General features: G+C 47.8%; 1 protein-coding gene across 2 annotated transcripts in view; it reads right to left on the reverse strand.

The window, feature by feature from the left end:
- The window catches only part of COG7 (component of oligomeric golgi complex 7), a 1,349,184-nt gene that overhangs the window by 361,977 nt on the left and 962,705 nt on the right, over positions 1–24,502 (reverse strand). For both annotated transcript variants that reach the window (XM_069647398.1, XM_069647397.1), the window contains exon 9: positions 2,363–2,490. In XM_069647398.1, coding sequence (XP_069503499.1) covers positions 2,363–2,490 — 128 coding nt within the window. The remainder of the gene's footprint in view (positions 1–2,362; positions 2,491–24,502) is intronic.

The raw sequence follows: 24,502 nt of genomic DNA on the forward strand, positions 1-24,502 counted from the left end.
TTGCAGTTGGGGCATTTGTCTATTGTTGCTGGTTTACCGTCCCAATGGCTGATGACTACGTTGTATGTATGAGCTGGAATGTCAGAGGGCTGGGTAATCACACTAAAAATGCATAAGATGCAGTTATCCATTGAACGGCATAAGGTTAAACTGCTTTTCCTGCAAGAAACACACGCTCTGTCCAGCGGGTGTGAGGGGTTCGCAAGATCAAGGTCCCCCAATGCTATTACACCAACTATTCCACCCAGAACCGTGGAGTCATGATCTTAATCCATAAAAGTCTTAAATTCCAACATAAAGTGACTCATGTAGAGCCCCTGGGACGCCATCTATTACTGTTTTGGACCCTACTGGGCAGGGAGGTTGTGCTACTTAACATATATGGTCCCAACATCGACGATCCCAACTTCTATATGCACCTCTCCTACCTGCTATCTGGATTCCGTCTTGTCCCGATCCTCTGGGCCAGGGATTTTAACACTATTTTAGACATTAATTTCAATAGATCGTGCTCCAGACCTCGCCAACTTTCCAAGGCAGCCAGGACTATCAGAGTTGCAGGCCCAGTTAGAAAGGTCTGATGCATGGAGGTTGATCCACCCTGACTCCCGAGTATTCTCCTTTTATTCCTCGGTACATGATTCACATTCACGCATTGACAGACGGCTTATTTCGGATATACTTGTCAGAACCATCACTCAAATGTCTGTCCTTCCTAGAACATTCTCAGAACACTCTGGTGACAGTCTTCCTGAGGTGGAATGCGGACAATCCAAGGGCTCGCTCGTGGAGATTGAAACCTCATTCTTTACTAGATATTGCTTTTGAAACGGAACTGGGGACCAGCATCGATGACTTTTTTACACTAAACATTGGTTCTGTCAAATCACAAGCCACCCTCGGGGAAACATTCAAAAGTCTATATCAGGGGCATTGCAATTTCCCAAGAGGTGGGGATTCTTAGAGTAATTCGGAGAGACATCGCAGAGAGTGAATCTCGACTTGCCCTCCTCGAGACCCAATAACGCTTCCTCTCAGTCGTCTGGTGTCAACCTTTCCGATATAGGTACGGGATTGGATGCGTTTCGTGCCCAAGCGGAGCGGGAACAGAAGTTCCTTGACGACCCCCAGTCTGCTCGTAGGTATGGGCAGGGTGAGCGCCCTGGTCGCGTCATGGTTAGATTGATTTGCCATGAAAATGGAACGCCACATATCCCGGCCATTGAGAGAGACTATGGCACTCTGGCTTTGTTATCGCATGATATCCATGCCGAATTTCGCTCTTTCTACGAAACCCTCTATTCCAACGCGGATAATGCCCCCCCCCCACCGACAGACATTCTTGGATAGACTCCTGCTTTCTATCCTTTCCTCAAAGACTAGGGATGCCCTGGACAACCCGATCACACCTGAGGAAATACCCAAGGCTATAGACTTTCTAGACTCTGGAAACGCCCCTGGGTGCAACAGACTCCACATTGAATTTTATAAACGTTATAAGACCCGCCTAGTCCCCCAATTGTCAGCCCTATGGGAGGAGGCCTGCGGGAAGGGCGTCGTCTCCCCCTCTCTCCGAGAGGCGATAATCTTGGTACTACTTAAGCCAGGGAAACCTCCCACACAATGTGGTTCATACCGCCCCCTCTCCTCTCTTATCAATTGTGACGTCAAAATCTATGCTAAGGTGTTGGCCCTGAGATTGGCTCCATATATGTCATACATTATTCACGCGGATCAGTTGGGATTCATCCTGAGGCGCTCCACTTCCCTTAATTTGCGCCCTCTATTCAACATACTTGCCTGGGTCGACCCAGGTGCACAGGCAGTCGTGGCCACTCTCGATATGCAGAAAGCTTTCAACTGTCTCCTGGAGGTATGCACTAACAGAACATGCAGTTCGTTGGGCGCCACATGCGGTGTAAGTCACAGAAAATCACAGAGGCTCCCAATATTCCAGGTCATTTTTTTATATATTTGGTGTTTTATACGGAACAGTTATATTAATACCAGAATCTCAGGGGACGGAGTATAAAAAGCCTAGGATATCAAGGGAGATTAAAGGCATTCTAGCTTCAACAGGCAAATTGCAAACAGCTCAATGGATGATGCAAGAATTTGGAATTTCAGGGGAAGTAAATGGAGGCCCAATAGTCTCAGCAGAAAGATATTTGGTCTTCAAAATCTTAAGAACATTTCAGTGACAGAATCCCAAACATTGTACAGTGGGCCTGAAGTATCAAGAAGGATCATAGAGAACTTGCAGTCTCACGAGACGCTGCGCCTACTCCAGTATTTAGGGGACCATAAAGAAACTGTGCGGTTACCAAAGACATAAAAAGCTCCTTCTTTAAAACATTCATACCAAAGGCATGGCACTGATCTGGATCAGCAGGTTCGACTCCTCTAATTCTCCATACTGCAGCTGATATGGAGCATACGGTCCATACACAGAATCCACCAGCTCCATCACCTTCACCACGTTATAGTCACCTACAAAGGAAATATCATCGGTGTTTAACATGGCCAGCAGAAGTATTTAGCTTTACTAGTATTAAGAGAAGCAGGCAGTGGCCGAGTAACACTTCAAATGGGTGTGGGGGAGGTTAGCCACTATCTGATACTGTTCAATATCATGTCAACACTCGTAGATGTATGCAAAACATTCAGTCTCTTCATACTACAAAAAGGTGTCCTTCCTCAACCTGGGATTTAGAATGACCAAGGAAAATAATATAGGGAGTTTACTAGATAAATCATTATCTGTATTAATTTATCAACTGTCTATGGCAAACAAAACCATTAAGGGTGTTGCAGCGCATTAAAGATAAGGAACATGTAAGCAGGCGTAGTCTATTCCTTTAAATGACACTGATATGCACAATGTATCGACTGTACAATCCACAAAAGCGTCATTTAGCATGATGAGGATGGTGGGATTGGGGCTGTGGATGGAGGGAAGTTTTGAGAAACAAGATCGCCCACCAATTTCAATGTAAAAGGAGGTTTTGAAGTTAACACAATTAAAGAAGAAAGGTTTGAGTTTTAATTTTCTGGTAGAATTTCAGATGGATAGGGCTGAAAGTGAAGAATAGGCAAGGGCTTGTTTATTCCAGAATAACGGTACATACTAACTTCAAGGTCTTCAGGAGCCTGCTGAGGTGTGCATGAGTTTTTAAGACAAGTCTGTTAGCGCAGATTAGGCATTTGTAGATTAGGCAGCCAATGATAAATGTCCCTCAAACGTACGTGGGAAGCAACAAAGTCCATGCAACCCTTGTGTGGATTGGTAAAAACAGAGTCAATCTGACGTATGCAGGAACGTTTTCACAACAAATTATATTCAGTTTTTACTATTAAAATACAAAATGAATTACAAAACACCAGTAAATTCATCCTATCAATAGGAAAATTACTCATTTTACAAATACTGAAAACCTCTACCACATACATTAATCCAAAAAGCATTTTACATGTATCAAGTAAAATATCTATGTCACTATTGCTTTAAAGCAGTGATACACTATATAATGTAGCACCTTAGTGTAAGTAGCCTTATTTGTAGGGCATCACATGTATAAAGAGCTACTGCACAGTTAGGCCCATTATCCCTGGGCCTTTAAAATGAAACAATTCTTACTCTCTTGTTTGTAACCTATATCTGATAAAATGTGATCCGATATGCTATCACAAGTATTGATACTGACACAATGTATACAATTTTTAAAACCTTTATTGAAAATATCGGGGTTGGAGAAACTCCCATTTTGCCCTATAACTAAGATGGGAGTAGTCTCAATCATCAAACGATAAACAAAACGGTATTGTACGAAATTACCGAATGCAAAAAGTATTTTCCGCAGATATATATGTGGGGGGGTAAAGTTAATAAAAATGTATAGGGGTAAGGTGGGGGGAATGCGGGGGGGTCTCCCCCCACATATATATTTTGCGAAAAAATGTAGAAAAAAATAATAATATAGTCAGACTTTTGGTAGTCGAACTTTTGCATTCGGTCATTTCATGCAGATCCAAACAAAACAGTCCAATCAAAATGGCCTATGCTAACAAAACCCAATGTCTTGCACAAAAAGTGTAAAAAGGAGAAATGTATGCAAAATGAAAAATCAGTGTTCAGATGATGGTAATGGTAATAATTGGATATTTATAACTTGCTTAATACCCAGAGGTTTCTAAGTGCGGACCCGGGGATCGAACCTGTGTTGCTCTGCGCTGTCTTGCTTCCAAGACGAGCGTGTTGTCCCTGAGCTATCCACCCCAGACGAATAAAGTGACAGCAACAGCCCACCTCCTCACGTTAGACCTCACAGGGTAAGGCGATCCTTGTAGGCAGGATGACACACTCTGGCTCGGTTTCCAACAGAGTACATAGTTCAAAACCGTGGATCGAGGCCAGCCTGGCCTTCCACATCAAAGTCTCTTTCTCTGACTTCCAAAAAGTAATGCTTCAACCAAAATGTTCACAAAGGTCCCCCTCTGCCAGGCTCAGACGTTTCACTACACAGTTCTCGTAGGTCCCCCTCTGTCGGCTTCAGACCTTTCACTATATAGTTCAACAGAAAATTGTAAGGGGGGCTCCCTTCCCCAAGATTAGTATACTTTGGGTTTCCCTCAATCGGGCTCAGACCACTTTCGGATGTCTAAGTCTTACAATGTGCATGGTTTCCTAACAGACCGCAGCAGGACCGGACTCAACGTTCACTATTTTACTTACACTCTTGCTGTTTATTCACCTTTTAGTTTCAAACAATGTACTTTTCAAAGAGACTTTCAATGGGCTACTTCCTTTCACCGGACCACTCTGTTACTTAGTATCGCTAATCTTGAAGTTGCATTTTACTTTAAAGTTCATCCACGGGCCTGCCTTTCTTCACGTCTCATCCACAAGCTTGCAGCCTTCACTTGTGAGATGATGTTGCTACTTCATTCACTTTAACACACACCGGTTGCTGAGGTTACTTGCTAACTCACCGGCTTTGTGCGCTTCTTTCTTGTTTTGCGGTTTCCAATTTACGAGTCAAGGTTAGCACGACAAGCTTGGCCTCGCCTCCCTAACTCTGGAAGCTAGCTGGCATCCTTGAAACACAATGCAATCTTCACTTATGGGATCTAGCCTCCACGTGTCTTTTGCGGTCTATTGGAGACAACGACCTCCAGTAGGGAAGCTTTGGGGTTTTCGGCCCGCTGCTCTTGTGCCTTGGTCTGTTTGTCTGCACCAGTGTTAAGTTGTTCGTCCCGAGGACGAGGCGTACCTGTATCTCCAGGAGTCTTGCGTGCCGAGGTAGCCAGGTCGTGGTAGGTGTAGACAGGTAGCTGATGAAGAGAAGTGACGCAAAGAACCAACCCCGAACCCGTCCTGTAACACAGGATTGAACAGGGGCCAGCTCCTGACGCCACGAATGACACTTCCCGATATTAACGTGGCATCGGTACAGTGCAAGCACTGATTGGGAAGGTCATAGAAGTTACTGGCAGATACTGGCAAAGTATCCCAAGCAGCTATCCAGGATGGTGAAGGTTCAAGGTAGCCAGTATGGGTAAGCAGAGAGTCCAAGGTACCAATGTAGGTAAACAGAGAGTCTAAGGTACCGGTGCAGGTAAGCAGGGAGTCCAAGGTACCAATATAGGTAAACAGAGAGTCTAAGGTACCGGTGCAGGTAAGCAGGGAGTCCAAGGTACCAATGCACGATGATGAACAGGGATCCACCGAAGCCGGAGAAGCGGACCAGGACCACAGGAACCCCAGCAGGAGGCGGGCAACACGGGCAAATAGAAAGGAAGCAGGAAGGGGAACCAGAGAGAGAGACCAGAGAACACAGGAGAACAGGTAAGGGCAGGAGGGAAGGCAGCCTAGCTAGAGGAGGAGCAGAAGGACCAGCCCAGGATCAGGACCCAATAACCCCAGAACCAGAGAAGCGAAGCGCAAGGGAACCAACCGCGTTGAGACGCGTTGAAGAACAAAATCGGATCGCTTAAGTAGCGGTCCTGTGCGAAACCGAGGCTTGAACCGCGCTGCAATGCGCATGCGCGAATGGGTGCCGCCGCGCGAACGAGTCTCGAAACGCAAACTCGCTCAAACAGCTACGCGAACGACACCCGTGCCCTACACGGGTCAGGACGGAGAAACTCCGCCGGGGAAATGCGCCCAGAGCGGCGCGTCGTCTCCACAACCTGAGACGTGGGTACAACTGCCAGGAACCAGCACGCCTCCCAGAGCCCCGTCACCCCGCACAGGTAGGTGTTCTAACACTATGCTCCCCACCAGAAAGACCCGGAGCACCCGGTTTCCAGGGATTCCTACGAAAGAACTCCCGCAGTAGTCGGGGGGCATGGACGTTCTCACAAGGCTCCCAAGTCCGATCACAAGCAGGGTAACCCTTCCAGTCTATCAAATATTGAAGCCTACCCCGGAAGAAACGGGAGTCACAGATCTCCTGCACCTCAAATTCTGGAGTGCCCCCAACATCTACAGCCGCAGGTCGGGGATGTGAACGACCGTATGGATCAGACCGGAATGGCTTAAAGAGGGACACATGGAAGACGGGGTGAATCCACCAGGACTGCGGCAGATCCAACCTGAACGCCACAGAGGAAATTCGTCTGATCACCCGGAAGGGTCCTAGAAAACGGGGTGCTAACTTAGTCGGGAGATTGTGTACTGGTAAATTCTTAGAAGAGAGCCATACCATGTCCCCAACCTGGAATGCTGGCTCACTACTCCTTCCCCTGTCCGCCTGTGCCTTCATACTCTCACGTGCCTTAGCGAGGGCTCCCGTGGCCTGGATCTGATTCTTCTGAATGTCAGCAACCATCTGATCCGCAGAAGGAACCGTACTGGAAGGAACAGGACGAAATGGAATCAACTTGGGATGAAGACCTGAGGAACAATAAAAAGGACTCATTCCAGTGGCTGAGTGTTTAGAGTTGTTATAAGCCACCTCCGCTAGGTCCAGATGTTTTGCCCAGTTGGATTGAGAAGCATTGGAAAAACAGCGTAAGTATTGCTCCAACGTCTGATTAGTTCGCTCAGTCAGGCCATTGGATTGTGGATGATAGCCGGAACTGAGAGCACGCTGGACTCCCAAGTGACGACAAAGTTGCTTCCAAAAGGCCGAAATTAACTGAGATCCGCGGTCTGAAATAATCTTCTCAGGAAGTCCATGCAAGCGATAAATAGAATGTAAAAAGGCCTGGGCCATACTACCGGCTGAAGGTACCTTCTGAAATGGAATGAAATGGGCTAACTTAGAAAAACAATCGATGACCACCATGATACAAATATATTCTTCCGAGGGAGGGAGGTCCACAATGAAATCGGTGGCAATAGTATGCCAAGGATATGGTGCTCTCTCGGTGGGTTGGAGAAGCCCAATAGGTTTCTTTCGTGGAATCTTGACCTGGGCACACACTGGGCAACATTCCACATACTCTCTTGCTTGCCTAGCCCATCCTGGCCACCAAAATTGGCGAGAAATCAGTACCTGAGTGGATCGAATGCCGCGATGCCCCCCAATCCTAGAATCGTGTAAAGCTTGCAGGACGGCAGTCCGAAGTACCTCAGTGGGAAGATATAACCGATTGTGAAAGCAGAGTAGGCCACCGTTCTCCCTTATTAGGGGGTGTTGTAGAAGTAGGGAATATTTGGGATCCTTTAAAGTGTCCTGTAGGATAGTATCCAAGCATTGAGATGTAACCAACAAGAAGTGTTTAGAAGGAAGTAATTGTTGAGCCCGATGATCCAGTTCAACGTTGTTCTCCAAAGAGCGAGCGAGAGCGTCAGCCTTCAAGTTTCGTGACTGAGGAATGTAGGAAATCAAATTGGGAAAAGAACAAGGCCCAACGAGCTAAACGAGAAGTACGACACTGTAAGGAGCGTAGATACTGTAGGTTCCGGTGGTCAGTGCGTACTTCCACAGAGAATCTTCCCCCCAGAAGATGGTGACGCCATTCCTCAAATGCAACCTTTATGGCCAAAAGCTCCTTTTCGATGATTGCATAATTACGTTCACTGGATGTTAACTTCCGGGAATGATAGGCAACAGGAACCTCCAACCCTGTCTGTGGATCGTCTTGAAGTAGGACAGCCCCAACAGCAAAATTGGAAGCATCTGCCTCCACGATGAATGGCCTGTTCTCATCAGGATGGTGTAAAATCGGGGAAGTACTATATGCCTCCTTAAGTTTCTTGAAAGCACTGGTCGCTGCTGGATTCCATATGAACGGAGTCTTATTGCTAGTCAGATCTGACAAAGGAACGGTTACTTCGGAATAGGCTGGTATGAAGCGCCGGTAGAAGTTGGCGAATCCTAAGAAACGCTGAAGAGATTTCAAATCATAAGGCTGTCTCCATTCCTGAATCGCCCGTACCTTGGCAGGATCCATGTGTATTCCGGATTCACTAATGACATATTCGAGAAATTCGATACTACTCTGATGAAAGTGACATTTCTCGGCCTTGGCATATAAGTGATTCTGATGTAACCGACCAAGAACCTCCTTCACATGACGTAGATGTTCCTCTTTCTCTTTGGAGAATATCAATATATCATCGAGATATACCCATACGGATACTCCTATTAGATCCGAAAAAATGTCATCCATAAGGCGTTGAAAAACAGCCGGAGCGTTGCACAGACTAAACGGCATTACACGATACTCAAAATGTCCTGCTGGGGTCTTAAAGGCCGTTTTCCATTCGTCGCCGGGTTTGATACGTACTAAATGGTATGCCCCTCGGAGATCCAATTTAGTAAATATCCGGGCATTCCGCAAAGATTCCATAATGTTGCGTATCAAAGGCAGCGGATATCGATCCTTTCGTGTGATGTCGTTTAACTGCCTATAATCCACACAAGGCCGTAAAGTGCCCTCTTTCTTTTTCACAAAGAACAATGGGAATCCTGCAGGTGACTTAGAAGGTGTTATATAACCTTTCTGAAGACAGTCATCCAAGTATTCTTGCAGAACTCCTCTTTCGTGGGGTGATAAGGAATACAATTTGCCATGGGGAATTACCGCATTGGGCAGTAGTTCTATGGCACAGTCAAAGACTCTGTGAGGTGGCAAAGGAATGGTACCAGGCTCAGAAAAGACCTCATAGTATTCATTGTAGTCGGAAGGTACTGAAGACAAGGTACACACTCGGAGCGATCCTGATCCTTCCGTTTGAGTGGCAATGGTGGAAGATCTGGTACTAGGTCCGAAGGTACAACACTCCCGACCACATCGATTGGAAGCAAAGGTCAAGGTACGGGAGGGCCCAATCAATAATGGGGTTATGATGTAATAGCCACGGTAGCCCCAGAATTATCGGGTATGAGGGCGATTTAATCACGTCAAGAGAAATCAATTCACGGTGTTCGGCAATCTGTAGTTGTAGAATTCCGGTATGTCGGCAAACCGGACCGGAGGCCAAAGGGGTTCCATCAATTACCTTCACCAGAGTGGCACAACCTTTATCAAGCAGGGGTATGCCGTTCTTCTTGGAAAATTCAAAGTCCACATAATTACCTGAGGCTCCACAATCCAGGAGACCCAATACTGTCACTGATTTATTATGCCAGATAACCCTGATCTGAAGAGCCATAAGGGCCACCGGAGTCATGGGTGGATGGGTCGTCACAGGGATGGGAAGGACTGAAGAGATGGAAGGGCCTGTCACTGCCTTCCTCCTTCGTGTCAGGCCTATTAGTTTTCCGACTTCTTGATTGGTCGCAGTGGACAAGTACTGAGAAAATGTCCGGCAGTACCACAATACAAACAAAGACGGAGAACCCTCCTGCGTTTCTTCTCGGCCTCCGATAATGGTCCTCTCAGTGCCCCTAGTTGCATTGGTTCTAGACCCATCTCCGAACTGACAGGTACGCCTCCAGCCTGAGGAAGAGGTCTGGGAAGGAACCTCTCTAGCCGACGTCTCTCTCCTCTTCGTTCAGCCAGGCGATGGTCAATGCGTAGGACCTGTTCCCGGAGTAACTGCAAAGTCTCAGGTTCGGGTATGTGAAGTAACTCGTCCTTATATTCTTCTCTTAGGCCACGTCTGAATAAAGTCTTTTGCGTTACTTCGGGCCATTGGGAATCCGTAGCCAACTGGCGGAACCAGCTTATATAAGTGATAATATCGCTGGATCCCTGTCTTAAATCCATCAACTGATTCTGTGCCGTAGCTGCCAAATTGGGAGACTGAAAAACCTCTAAAAATGCTTTCTCGAATGCCACAAAATCATTAAGAATGGGGCTGTTAGCAGACACCAAGGGAGAAGCCCAAGCCAAGGCACTTCCCGTTAGATTTCCCAAGATGTAGCCAATCTTAGCCCTTTCTTGTGTGAAATGTGATGCCCGGAACAAAAAATGAATCCTGCAATGGTTGCAGAATTCTGCCACACGCCTAGGATCACCATCAAATTTCATGGGTGCGGTAGTAGCCATTGGTGTCTCCACTTGTGGATTAGGAGGGGTGCCTTGCATGACCATCTGGCGGAGATTGAGATTCTCCTGACGTAACGCCGCCATTTCGGCTCTTAAGGCTCTGACCTCGTCATGGATATCCTGGGATTCCTCCATCTCGGTCTCAGAACTGAGGGTAAGGCGTCTCAATCTGTTAAGTTGTTCGTCCCGAGGACGAGGCGTACCTGTATCTCCAGGAGTCTTGCGTGCCGAGGTAGCCAGGTCGTGGTAGGTGTAGACAGGTAGATGATGAAGAGAAGTGACGCAAAGAACCAACCCCGGACCCGTCCTGTAACACAGGATTGAACAGGGACCAGCTCCTGACGCCACGAATGACACTTCCCGATATTAACGTGGCATCAGAACAGTGCAAGCACTGATTGGGAAGGTCATAGAAGTTACTGGCAGATACTGGCAAAGTATCCCAAGCAGCTATCCAGGATGGTGAAGGTTCAAGGTAGCAAGTATGGGTAAGCAGAGAGTCCAAGGTACCAATATAGGTAAACAGAGAGTCTAAGGTACCGGTGCAGGTAAGCAGGGAGTCCAAGGTACCAATGCAGGATGATGAACAGGGATCCACCGAAGCCGGAGAAGCGGACCAGGACCACAGGAACCCCAGCAGGAGGCGGGCAACACGGGCAAATAGAAAGGAAGCAGGAAGGGGAACCAGAGAGAGAGACCAGAGAACACAGGAGAACAGGTAAGGGCAGGAGGGAAGGCAGCCTAGCTAGAGGAGGAGCAGAAGGACCAGCCCAGGATCAGGATCAGGACCCAATAACCCCAGAACCAGAGAAGCGAAGCGGAAGGGAACCAACCGCGTTGAGACGCGATGAAGAACAAAATCGGATCGCTTAAGTAGCGGTCCTGTGCGAAACCGAGGCTTGAACCGCGCTGCAATGCGCATGCGCGAAAGGGTGCCGCCGCGCGAACGAGTCTCGAAACGCAAACTCGCTCAAACAGCTACGCGAACGACACCCGTGCCCTACACGAGTCAGGACGGAGAAACTCCGCCGGGGAAATGCGCCCAGAGCGGCGCGTCGTCTCCACAACCTGTGACGTGGGTACAACTGCCAGGAACCAGCACGCCTCCCAGAGCCCCGTCGCCCCGCACAGGTAGGTGTTCTAACAACCAGGAGGTCTGCCTTCATCCAGGAAGTTCAGCTCGTTGTCATGGTCCACCTTTGTCAGAGTGTGTCTTTCGGTGTTGCCTTTTATTCGTGTAAGGAGAGCTAACTGGTATCAGGTGTATGTACTTAGTGTAAAGTGCATGACTTTGTCTGACCAGATTAACAATGTGAGAGAGTTAATCTGGTTACTCTCAGTCACCCGCTTCCTCGGCCCAGTGTCTGTGTAAAAAGTGGGGGGACTGGGGGTGAGTCAGGACTTTGGAAAATCCTAAAAAATAGGACGGGGTAATACTTAAAAAGGGGAGGAGGGATACTGCGGCTTACCATCGGCTATCTCACCACCACTCCCAGAGGACCCCTCACCCAGGTGATCCTCCTGCTCTGGTCCACCCTCAGGGCCTGGATCCAAAGGTGATGGCCGTGCCCTAACCACCTGAGAGAGAGTCCCGTGGGGACTAGCAGGTGAGACACCCTCTGGTTTCTCACAGCTGACTTAAAAAAAAACACATGCACTGCATGTTTTAGCAGGAAATCCATCAGGTTGCCAACACCACCCACTTACTAATCACACTCCCTTTCACAACACCTCCATTCCAATGCTGCAATCTATGCCTTATGAGTATATAAAATTGCATATGTGGAGGGACCCTTTAGGCCCCTCTCAACCTTGGGTAGGCAGCCTACCAGGGCAGTGCAAGAGCCAGACCTTCCCCAGAGATGGGTAGCATGAGGGAGCTGAGGGACCTCCATCCTTGACTCCCCAGTGTAGTCATGGATGTACTTTGGTACCTCATTCCCTATCCAGTATCCTCGCCATTTCGCCTTCTTTAATCTTTCAGGTGGTTACACAGAGTCATGGTGATCAGATTGGCCTGGTATCCCAACGTAAAACCAAGAGACTACAGCCACCAGCATGCACCACTCTACTCATACCAGTGGAATACGTAGCAAGGCCCAGGGAGCAGCACCATTCAGAGACCAACAATAGCTACAAATACCACAATGCACCTGGGACAAATGGCCAAAACCCAGCCCGGACCAGAAGTAGACAAATGGTTACTCTGGTGATAATAGACTGTCCTTGTCTATTCTGCAGCAAAACGGTTGACCCCAACACCCTCCACAGTGACCCCAGACTCATTATAGGGGGACAGTGGAGATGGAGCCAGTGAAGAGCTGTACAGCAGAAGGGGAGACCAGGGAATACTCCTCAAAATTCCTATGGGCAGTGACTTGCTGGATACAAGGAGCAAGCAGGGGGACCAAACAACATCATAGACTGCATGGCTACCTGAAATGAAATAGAGGTTCAAAAAAGTGTTAAAGACCCTTAAGGAGGACTCCCTGGAAGCATCCAAGCTCACAAGGGGAGGAGGCAGGAGGTGTGTGCGGTAAACAAGGCAGAGATTGGTCATGGGAGACAGCTGACCAGAGTACCTAATGGGAGTTTAGAGAAATGTCTAGACAAGAAGGGTGAGGGTCTATAAAATAAACAGTCTTCAGTGAGATGTGTTTCAGGTGGGATTGGAAGAGGTGCAGGACAACCAAGAGACCAGAGAGGAGTGTGGATCACGTGGAGGAGGATTTGGAGGAGAGTACTGGTGCATTTAGAGAGAGTGAAGGTAAGGTGTTTGAATTCAGAGTGACATCAATTTTGTTGTGTCTGTGTGTGTGTGAGTGAGTGAGTGAGTGAGTGAGTGAGTGAGTGAGTGAGTGAGTGAGTGAGTGAAGGTGAAAGTGAGGAAGAGGAAGATCAGGGTTGAGAGGAGGAGCACAAAGTGAGGGGGAGAGAGAGAGAGAAAGAGAAAAAGAGAGAGAGAGAGAGAGAGAGAGAGAGAGAGAGAGAGAGAGAGAGAGAGAGAGAGAGAGAGAGAGAGAGAGGGAGGGAGAGAGAGAGATAGAGCAAGGTCATGAGGGAGTAGAATAGTTGAGATAGGAGGCGTGAGAGGCAGAGCAAGATCATGAGGGGGATGGGAGTGGTGAATAAAAGGAGTAAGGCTCAGAGAGAGAAGTGGATTGGAGGGAAGAACAAGAGTTGCAAGGCCATTGACAGAGAGAGGGCTACAGAGAGATGACCGGGCTACTCTGTTTAGGTCACCTAGAAAGTCCTTGAGGGAGAGAGATCGAAAAGGCTGCAGCCTTTAGGCCTCCACACAGTAGGGCAAGCATAGACATTGGGGGAACCTTGCTGGTAGTGAACCAATACTACTTAAAAGCTTTTGGGAGTAGGGAGCCTGAGTTAGGGAGGTTGGGGCCCACTTCAAGGTTGACGGCAAGCATACAGGGATCATCAATTACCTTTGTTTGTATGTTTGAACTTAATAAAAACAGAAAATCTATCTATACCCTCAAACGAGTCATTGACAACTTTGTCACATACCGGAAACAAATCTTCTCAAATCTGGAGCGCTCATTATGGTCAAATAAGGCTGTATAGCAAGTGGGTCTTTTACCGGTCTTCGTAACTTCAGGGAGCTTAAATATTGGCAGTTATTGAATCATCCATTCCAACATTATGCCTCTGCAGCGGTACTCTGTTTCTTTAATAGTCACCCATTCATGATTTTCCATAGGGGTTGATATGGATTGTAGATCCCACAGTTTAGCTACTGTAGGAATGTGCTGAAACCAAGTATATGTATTCTGTGGCAAACCAAAGGGTGTCTCACCTGCTAGTCCCCGGGATCTCTCTCTCAGGTGGCCAGGACACGGCCATCACCTTTGGATCCAGACCCTGGGGGTGAACCAGTGCGGGAGGATCACCTAGGTGAGGGGGTCTTCAGGGAGTGGGGGTGAGGCAGCTGATGGTGAGACGTGGTATTCCTCCCTTTCCAGTACCTATGATCCCTCCTATTACATAGGATTATCCGATGTCCCAACTCCCCTCCCCCCTTTTTCACGCAAACACTGGGCAGAGGAAGAGGGCGACAGAGTAACAATGCTAACTCTTATACATCGCATTGGACATGTCTCAATTAGTTGGACATGTCCTACTAGTCAATGATGACTGCGAACATCTGCTAAGTAAATATAACAACATCATGCAGGCGATGATAGATAAGTATGCACCACTAAAAAGCAAGCTGATAAGGACAAACAGCAAGAAAAGTAAATGGTATAATGAGCACATGAATAAACTCAAACAAGTAAAATGTGCTAAAGAACGATTATGGCGCAAGAATCCAATTCAGAAAAACAAGGAAGACTGGAAATGCACGGAGCAAGTGTACAAAAAAGCAGTCAAAGAAGCCAAGTCAGAGTACTATAGTAAAGAAATCTAGGCCGCGCCCAACTCAACTAGCAAACTCTTTGAGATACTTAAGGACATGGAAAAACCTAAGTTCCTCTCCCCTCCGTACATTCCATCAAAAGAAGACTGACAAAGTACAAAAAGGCTTTGCTGCGAAAATATCTAAAGCAAGAGACAACATCATCCTAGCAAGAGACACCATCAGTTCTGAGACCCCCCCCCCTGTAGAAAATTTCAATCTTAACGGGAGGGAGAGTTTCAACTTCTCAACGGTTTCAGAGGAAGACTTATGTTTGGTAATGTCAAAAATGAAACCAACCTCTTGTGCCGAAAACATTCTTCCTACTAAGATTATTTTAGATCATAAAGAACTCTTCGCACCAATTCTGACAAGGATAGTTAATGCCTCCCTCCGGGAGGGAGTTGTTCCAGATGACATTAAAAATGTCACAATAACTCCGCTAGTGAAGAAGGCAGGGCAGGATCCTAAGGATCCAAGCAACCTTTGCCCCATTACAAACTCGAACTTTATCTTAAAAATCCTAGATAAAATAGCGACTAATCAGTTACAAAAACATGTTGAAACCGCAGATGTGTTACACGAACAACAATCAGGTTTCAGGGCGGCCCACAGCACAGAGTCAGCCATGTTAGACCTACAAAGACACATGCTGGAACTGATTGAGAAAGCCAAACCGGGGCTACTAATGCTGCTGGATCTCAGCGGTGCATTTGAACTGGTAGATCATCAGCTTCTCCAAGCAGCGCTGGATAAATTAGTGGGGTGTTCACCAACAGCACAGGCTTTGTTATCATCTTTCCTGAAAGACAGGAAGGCAAGAATACACTGGGGTGAAAACTTTTCAGAAACAACACCGATACTCTTCGGTGTCCCTCAGTGAGCTAGTCTCTCTCCACTCTTGTTTAACCTTTACATTAGAAGTCTCTGTTCACTGCTAGAAAGCATCAGCGTATTTTTCACCAATTACGCTGATGACACTCTGTTGATATTCGAATTAACAGGCAGTGCTAAGTTAGACGAAATATATCACATCATAGACACCTGGATGCAAAGGCACTGGATGTGTTTAAATAACACTAAAACCGAACTAATGTTTTTCGGATCAACACAGGACAGATCCAAGCTGGACACCCAATACACGGCCTTTAAAATTAAAGAGGCCACCACACCTGTGGTATCTAAAGTAAAATCCTTAGGTATGATGGTGGAAACCTCACTGGGATCCGGCGCTCAAGTTGGTTACCTGAAAAAAAAACAATCGGTCCTACCTATGCCTTCTGCGGGCCATTAGACCTTCTATAAACGAAATCAATTCACCTACGTCTGCTAGAGCAATTGTGCCGCCTCATTTGGACTATGGCAATGCACTGCTATTGGGAGCCGCTAAGAAAGAGCTAAACAAATGCCAATTAATGCAAAACGATGCGGTTCGCATCATCAAAAAGAAAAATCAGAGGGACCATATATCAGAAGGAAGAAAAGAACTACACTGGCTTAGAATAGAGGACAGAGTAAAATTCAAGGCTATGACAATAGTCCATTGATGCCTCTTCGGAGAAGCACTGGCCTACTTTAAAAAACAATTCACCAGGTACGTGCCGTTAAGATGTCTAAGATCAGCAGACACGGGTCTTCTGACCATACCTGAGGTTAAACGAGTTACAGGAAGGGGAAGATCCTTTCCTGTTAGGGCGGCCAAATATAGGAATGGACTACCAACATCCCTCAGACATAAGGGAAACTACCTCATTTTCAGGAAGGCATTAAAAACCTTTCTATTCCAATAAGTCAGTATTCTCCTGATGCACCACGAGAAGGGAGGAGACCCTAAACTCTCAGATAATACCTGAACGTGATCTGCAATTCTCTGTGCTCCCCGCGCCCTGATGCCTGCGGGCTTTTGGCGCGTTATAAGCACAAAGACATAGACATAGACAATTGGGTCAGGCAAAGTCAGGAACTTGACTCAATGGGCCTCATTCCGAGTATGGCGGTAAGGGATACCGGTCACCGTTAACGAGACCGGTGGCGGTAATCCCTTACCGCCACATTCCGAGTTCCCTTTGCGCCCTCGTGCCCAACGCCTGCTTTTAGCAGGCGTTAGGGACGAGGGCGCAAAGGGGCTTTTTAGGCAATAACGGTGACCGAAAAGTACGGTCACCGTTATTTGCAATTTCCCCATTCCCATTGAGTCCTATGGGGGCTCATTTGGGAATGGGGAAGAGCCCTGGGGAATGGGAAATTACCGCCCTGGTCAACTCGGAATAGGGCGGTAATTTCCCATTCCACCAGGGCGGTGCCGGTATGGGTCCGGTGCCGACCAAGGCTCTACTACCGCCATTGGTTAGCGCCGGACTCGGAATGAGGCCCAATGCCTACATTCAATGCCAATTAGCTCTACTCACACGGATAAAAGGCAGAACGTAGAGGCACACTCTGAGCAAGGTGGAACAAGAGTAAGAGCAGAACGTCCGGGTCGATGGCAAACTTACTGGAGCAGAGCAATGGACCGAGGGACTAGAGCCACGGGTGGAGAACATCAGTTCTGTAATACTTGCAAACACACTGCCCCTGGGAAACCCCATACCTGAGCACCATACAATACTGCAGCTGACATTTTAGCTTTCAAAACTACAATACATTTGAAAAAGGACCTGAGACATACATTTCAAAGAAATCTAAGCAGGCCTCGAAGCCATTGTTGCATTTGTCTATTAAATCTTATTCCCTGCCCACTGGCCAAATAACTGTAGTGCTCAATTGCTTCTATGTGCTTTTTCTCCAAACACCACATGTATGCAACTTGCCCCTTGCTATTGCTGGTGATGCAATGGTGGATGGTGGAATGCAATAGTGGATGGTGATCGAAGGCTTGCTATCAAGATTCCAAGAAGCCCAATGCACAGATTAAAGAGTATGAGAAAGTACAGAGCGCAAAGGTACAAAGCAGGACATTAGGCAATCCTGAATTACTGTTAAATTTCAAAAGGCATGCAATGTAATGTAATTTGTCATTTATATAGCGCCTTTTCCCATTGGTATGGCCTGTGAGAAACCTCAGGCGTTTCTCCCAGGCTATTCCCAGGGATCCTTTGTTCAGGTGGGCAGCAGAGGGCCAACGCTCTTGGATCCCAACCCGGGGGCGGACGACGAGTGAGGGAGTATCACCTGGACAGGGGGTCCTTGGGGACTATGGGAGACACACCCTTGGACGAGACATGATATTCCTCCCTTTCCGATACACCTCAGTTGTCATGGAATATTGTCAACAGAGTCCCATCATACTCCAGTACCTTTCTGTAAGGAAAAGGCAAAACCATCAGGGAAAACAAAGACCATGCCTAAATTCCAACATGAGTTTTACCCCTCTATCCCCGAAACCCACTTTTCAACAACCCTACATTCAAACCCCTTATCCTGACAAAAATCTACATCATCTTTATCCCTTTTTGGTAGAACACCACAATTCCATAATCCCATTCCCCCATTAAAATACCCAAGGACTGGGACGAAGAATAGGCAGATGGGAGTTATGAGGATTACCCATAGGAATCCATGGGCAATGGATTCCTATAGGCAGTCTCCATGTTGTCCTGATAATGAGGTCGGGCAGAGTCAGGCAGGGAGGGACAACTACTCACACCTGACTCCATTCAACTCTAGCTGGGAGTATAAAAGGAGCAGCCAAAAACAACATTTTGAGTGAGCTGGGGATGTTGAAGTGTGCAGAGAAGCCAGAGGGAGACCATTTGTGCTGGAGAGAACCTGGAAGGCCTGGAGGAGGAATAGCTGCCCAGACATTGGACCTGTGAGCACAAGGGAGGCTGCAGAGTGGCGTGGAAGCTGTGCCTCCAGGGAGCCAAACCAGGGTCAGCTGGGGTTACCTGGTGGCACCCATATCAGAGCTCCTCTCCTGAGCCACAAAAGAGAACCCCGGCCTTGAGGGGCAGGTGGTTGGACCCTGACCTCAACCAAACATCCCCTTTTTGCTCTTGCCCCAAACCATGAGAATGCCATTATCGGGGAGCTGGCAAAGTGGGAGCAAAAGACACCACAATGCATTCTGGGACTGGAAGTCCAAAACTGGTTATTTGTGAAAACGGAGAGGGGTCCGAGCCTGGTTGAGGGAGACCTTTGTGTAAAACATTAAGGAGGGGTCCGAACCCGAGGGAGGGAGGACTCAAACTGTTGGGGAGAAGCCGGGAACACGGAGAGTACCCGGAAAGCCAGAGTGCATCAAAAAAAGCCTTGAGAGACCGGAGAAGAACATGAAGACAAGATGCCGAATCAGAACAAGAGAGGCTGTGGCATGTGAGGGAGATGCATCTCCAGGCAGCCGGTGAGTTGAGAAAACTTGTGCAAGCCCGAGCTGTGTTGAACAAAGGTTGCCAGCGGTGCGTGCGTCACTGATGAAAGATTGGTGAAACCACGAGTGAAGTGATCCAAATAAAAGTGGAATATTGGGGAAGACAGGAAGAAAGGGTTTTTCTACATGAAAAGTCTACATGCCCAGTCGAAAGATCTCTGCCAGGAAGGTATACTGCAAATAGAACTTTTGAGATTGCATAGAAAGAATGAAGTGGTCCTGCAAGGGTTTAAATCCCTAGCACAATTGAGAGTCTTCGATCCCAAGGGAATTAAAGATAGGCTTGCGCCCTGTCGAGGGGAGCCTGCAACAGCGACAAACATAGTATTGAAGTTACTCAAGTCAAAGGACATTACGATAAGTGAAAGGAAGGTCTGAGCCCGTATGAGGGGGGACTAGTGTGACTTTGAAAGCAAAGGGAGTCACAGCCCGGCTCAGGGAGACCCCAGGGTGGATGAATTTTAAGTTGCTAGATCTTTTTGTTGAACAAGATGTCATTCGAGCAAGAGACTATTTGTACTGTTAAGAGACTCTAGGCCTCATTACAAGTGTGCCGGTCCCATTGAGTCCTATGGGACTGAAATGGGAATGGGGATTTACATTTACCAGAGCCTGACTTGCCGGACCGCTGGTTCTGTAATGCTCCGGTGTTTCCGGCAAGTCACGCGCCAGTAAAATGTTCAAGTCCAGTGGCAACCTGCCGGTTTTACGACACGGTTACCGCCGGACTTGTAATGAGGCCCTCTGTCTTAGAAGGTCCTGATGTGCCTTAGAGACTGCCTCCTCATGCTAAGAGAAGCCACCGTGTGCTATAGAGCTATAGAGCCAGAGTGCTCTACCTTAACCCATGTTGAAAACGTGGGGAAGAGAACTTTATTGCTCTACCATTCTGACATATTATTTTGAACACTGTTCTTTTTTGCATTTCACCTACCTTTCACATTTTGTTGCATTAGAGTAAGGGCTGGTAATAGGTTTTTGTTAGCATGGGCCATGTTTTCTTTGACAAGACACCACTAACACTGCGTTATTATTTTTTAATGGTCGTAGCTTGCTCCCATCTTTAGTCTTAGGATTAGATAGGCGTTTTTCAAACCCTTTTTGAAGTTCAATAAACACCCTTGAACTGTGATCACTTGGGCTTGTCGTCTTACTGTTGATACCATGGTTTCCTTACAGGTCTCAAAGCTCTCTAGGTGAATGCCTTTGGGGGACTGAAGTCCAAGGTATGGGAAATCCATCAGAGGAGTTTAGAATATGTGTCTGCATTTTAGCCAGAATGAGAGGAAGTAGGGGTGGCCAAACCCCTGTTCACAACCCATGTTGGTAGTCTGGAGAGTATGCAAGTGCATGATACTCATTATGTGTCCAGCTAGGGCGATTTGTTTGTTGGGGTGGATAGCTGCATTCTTATCGCAGAGGTGTTGTGCGATGTATCTTAAAGTAATGTATGATAGCAGATGCGTGTAGGTGGGTGGCCGTGCCTTCGGCTAGCTTCCATAAGCATGGAGTGTAATATATACCCATGTGTCCTGGCTGGTTTCTTGGTTTCGTAGAAGTGGATTCTGTCCTATGGTCTGCTGGTGTTTATTCTCTCCTTCGCTCAATACATTTCATGGTGGATTCATTGCTGCCCCAGCCTACCTGAGAAGTGGTTTAATAAACCAAAGTGTGGCATGGGTACATCAGGATGCAGGGGGTGGGGGGAGCCAGGTCATGGGGCCCTCTGGAATGTAAGGTGCTCCTCAATGCAGTGGATGCTAAGGGGAATGGTGTTCCAGATTGAGGGGGCTTGGACCGAGAAGGATCATCTCCTATTAGAGGGGGACTTGGACAGAGAAGGATGATCCCCCTATTCTTGTTGATTTGAACGGGGATCACAAGGAGGAGTGCAGTGGCCGATTGCAGGTTTCTATTAGGTTGGTAACTGGTGAGTTTATGTTGAAGGTATTCTGGGCCTGTCTTGTGGAAGGCATGGTGGGTGATGCACATGGCTTTGAAAGTGGCCTGTCAAACGATAGGGAGCCAGTGGAGGACACGAAGGGCAGGTGTTATGTGTTCTATGGGGCCAGGCCAGGAAGAGAGTAGCTGCAGAGTTTGGGACCCGTTGGAGCTTTCAGAGTTGATATGGAGAGGTGTCCAGTTAAAGGGAGTTAACGTAGTCTAGGCAGGAGAGGACGATTGCCACGATTGCAGAGAGGTAAGGGAAGATGCGCCTGAGAATGCAGAGGAGCATATAGCAGAATTTTGACACAGAGTTAATGTGCTGTAAAAGTGTTAGATCAGAGTTTATGGTGCTTCCCAGGTTCTTTAGTGCGTTGGATGTGGTGGGAGGATGGCCAAGGGGTGGGTTGGGGGAAGAGAGGTGTCTGCCCGCAGATCATGATTTTGGTTTTTCCAGGGTTGAGGAGCAGGAGGTTGAAGAGTAAGGGAGATAAGGAGCCGCCATGTGGAACCCCGTTGGTGACGGGGAAGAGGGCTGCAGTGAAGGGAGGAAGGAGGGTGATTTGTGATCTGTTAGCGAGGAATGATGAAATCCACACTAGTGCTGTGTCCCTTATGCTGAGCGAGTGAAGTCTGTCCATGAGGATACTGTGGTCGCTGGTGTCAAAGGACGCTGAGACGTTGAGGAGGATAAGAGCGGCACAACCTACTGAGTATGTGGTGTACATGTTCAGTGTGAAAACTAATCTCACGTTGACAAGCATTGACCAAAAGGCAGGATCCACTCTCATCCAGAATGCACATGTTATTGCCCTTTACTCAGAGGGTGGCAAGTAGGCTACTGGGTTGTGTAACAAAGTTTGCCGCTTCACGAGAACACTGCGAGAAACCAAAAGGAATTGCCATTAAAGAAGTGTAAGTAATTATAAAGCAAACTACGAATGGGTTATTGAAACGCGACCTTAAAGGAGGAAGAAATAAAGTTGAAGGTGCTTGGACAAGAGGCAAAGAACCCTTTTGAGGAAAAGGAAATATGGGATGAAGAGCACAGTATGAAAGAAGGTTTCATGAACCAGCGATGGGCTAATGTTAAAGGTGAAGTTAAGTGTTTATACAATAAAGTCCTGGCAGGAGAGTACATTAGGTGAAGACAAGTGTGTGGGCAAATTATAATGTAAAGACAATCTCAAGGAAGACCCATGCCCTTATAATTATGAACTGTTATAAATGTACGAGAACAGTCTGGCATGGAAGATACCAGATAACTTGTGGATTTGGAACCGCACTTTAAAAGGTGCAGAGTATTAAAGGTGAAGAGTAAACCTGGGGAAGGGAGCCATTTACCCGAGAACTGTGAAAACACCAAAGGGAGAGAGTGATTCTCTTGGATTCTGAGGAACTTGATTATTCTTTGAACTTACTGTATTGGTACAAGGAATATGGGGAAGGAACAAGTTACTTACCTGTAACTGTTGTTCTCCAGCATGGGTCTGGCATGGATTCACATGCTCATGAATATTCCCCGTCGTCAGGCTGGGAATCCTCAGTAAAGAAAAAATCAGTATCAGTTTCATTTCTGATCTGTCTTTCTTAGTAGTAACCAATCACTGATCTCTGGGTCATACTGCCCCCAGCCAATGACTGCCCTCTTCCTAAGCCCCGCTTCTGGCAGCCATCCTCAGATTTGGTAGCACGCCCAGTGGCAGTATGACCAAGTGAAGAGCCGCAGAGGGGTAGGTGAGAGGTTTCGCATGTGAATCCATGCTAGACCCATGCTGGAGAACAACAGTTACAGGTAAGTAACTTGTTCCTTCTCCAGCATGGGGTCTGGCATGGATTCACATGCTCATGAATAAAAGAATACATAGCAGTATACACATGCACAACCACGGGAGGTGGCAAAGGCTCAACATTAAGCATTACATCCAAAACTCAACATTAAGCAATTCTTACCTCTTCACCAGGCTCACCTTAGGCGAACAGGTTGCGCAGCACTGCTTGGCCGACCCTGGACTCCTCCCTGGAGTCCCGATCGACGCAGTAGAATCTTGTGAAGGTGTGCGTCGACCTCCACGTAGCAGCCCTGCAGATGTCTAGCAGGGGCACACCAGACAGGAACGCCGTGGTAGCAGCGATCGCTCTGGTCGAATGGGCTCTCAGATGGCCGAGCAGCGGTCGGTTTGCCAACCGGTGACAGTGCATGATGCAGCCGGAGAGCCATCTGGAAATGGAAGTCTTTGAGAGAGCCTTCCCTTGATTCACAGACCCAAAGTTCACAAACAGTTGTGACGTCTTCCGAAAATTCTTCGTGCGGTCCACGTAGAACTTCAGCGCTCTAGCTACATCCAGCGAGTGCAAAGTCCTCTCGGCCAGCCTCAAAGGCGACGGGAAGAAAACTGGTAACACCAAGGGCTCGTTGAGGTGGAAGTCCAACTGCACCTTGGGCATGAAGGAGGGGTGCGTCCTCAGCACCACCCTCGTGTCATGAAAAGTCAAGTATGGAGGCTTGCAAGATAGGGCCTGGATCTCTCCCACTCGTCGTGCGGAGGTGATGGCCACGAGGAACGCTGTCTTCCATGACAGGAACTTCAAAGGCGCCGAATGCGTAGGCTCGAATGGGGCCCCGCCATGAGCCTGGTCAGCACCACATTAAGCTCCCACGCCGGGGCAGGAGCCTTCACCGGCGGGAATGATCGGAATAGTCCCTTCATAAATTCCTTCACCAGGCGATGAGACCACAAGGACGCCCGTCCCGTAGTCCTGGTATATCGGGAGATGGCAGCCAGATGTATTTTGATAGAGGCGTGAGCCAGTCCAGCTTTGGCCAGCGACAGTAGGTACGGCAGTACTTGAGTGGCCGTAATCCGCAGGGGGTTAATCTTCTGTGCACGGCACCAGACAGAGAACCTCTTCCACTTATGACCGTAACACTTGAGAGTTGAGGACGATCTGGCCTTTGCAAGAACCTCTCTGCAATCAGCCGGTATATCGTACCCTCCAAACTCTAGTGCTGCAGGAGCCAGGCCTACAAGTTCAGCGACTGTGGGTTGTGATGGAGAATGGCGCCTCCTTCTCTGGAGAGAAGATCCGCGTCAGCCGGCAGCTTGACTGGTGGGGACGTTGACAAGTCCAGAAGGTCCGGAAACCAGATCTGCCTCCTCGGCCACGCCGGTGCAACGAGGATCATCCTGCACCTGGACTTCTTGAGCTGGTTGATGAGGCGGAGCAGCAACGGCAACGGAGGGAACGCGTACAGAAACAGGCCATCCCAGGGGAACGAGAAAGCATCGCCCATGCTCCTCGGCTGTGGGAACCTGCTGGCGAACCTCTGG

This window comes from Ambystoma mexicanum, chromosome 2q (genome assembly GCF_040938575.1).
Source record: "Ambystoma mexicanum isolate Mex_15411 chromosome 2q, UKY_AmexF1_1, whole genome shotgun sequence".
In the NCBI taxonomy this organism is placed as follows: domain Eukaryota; kingdom Metazoa; phylum Chordata; class Amphibia; order Caudata; family Ambystomatidae; genus Ambystoma; species Ambystoma mexicanum.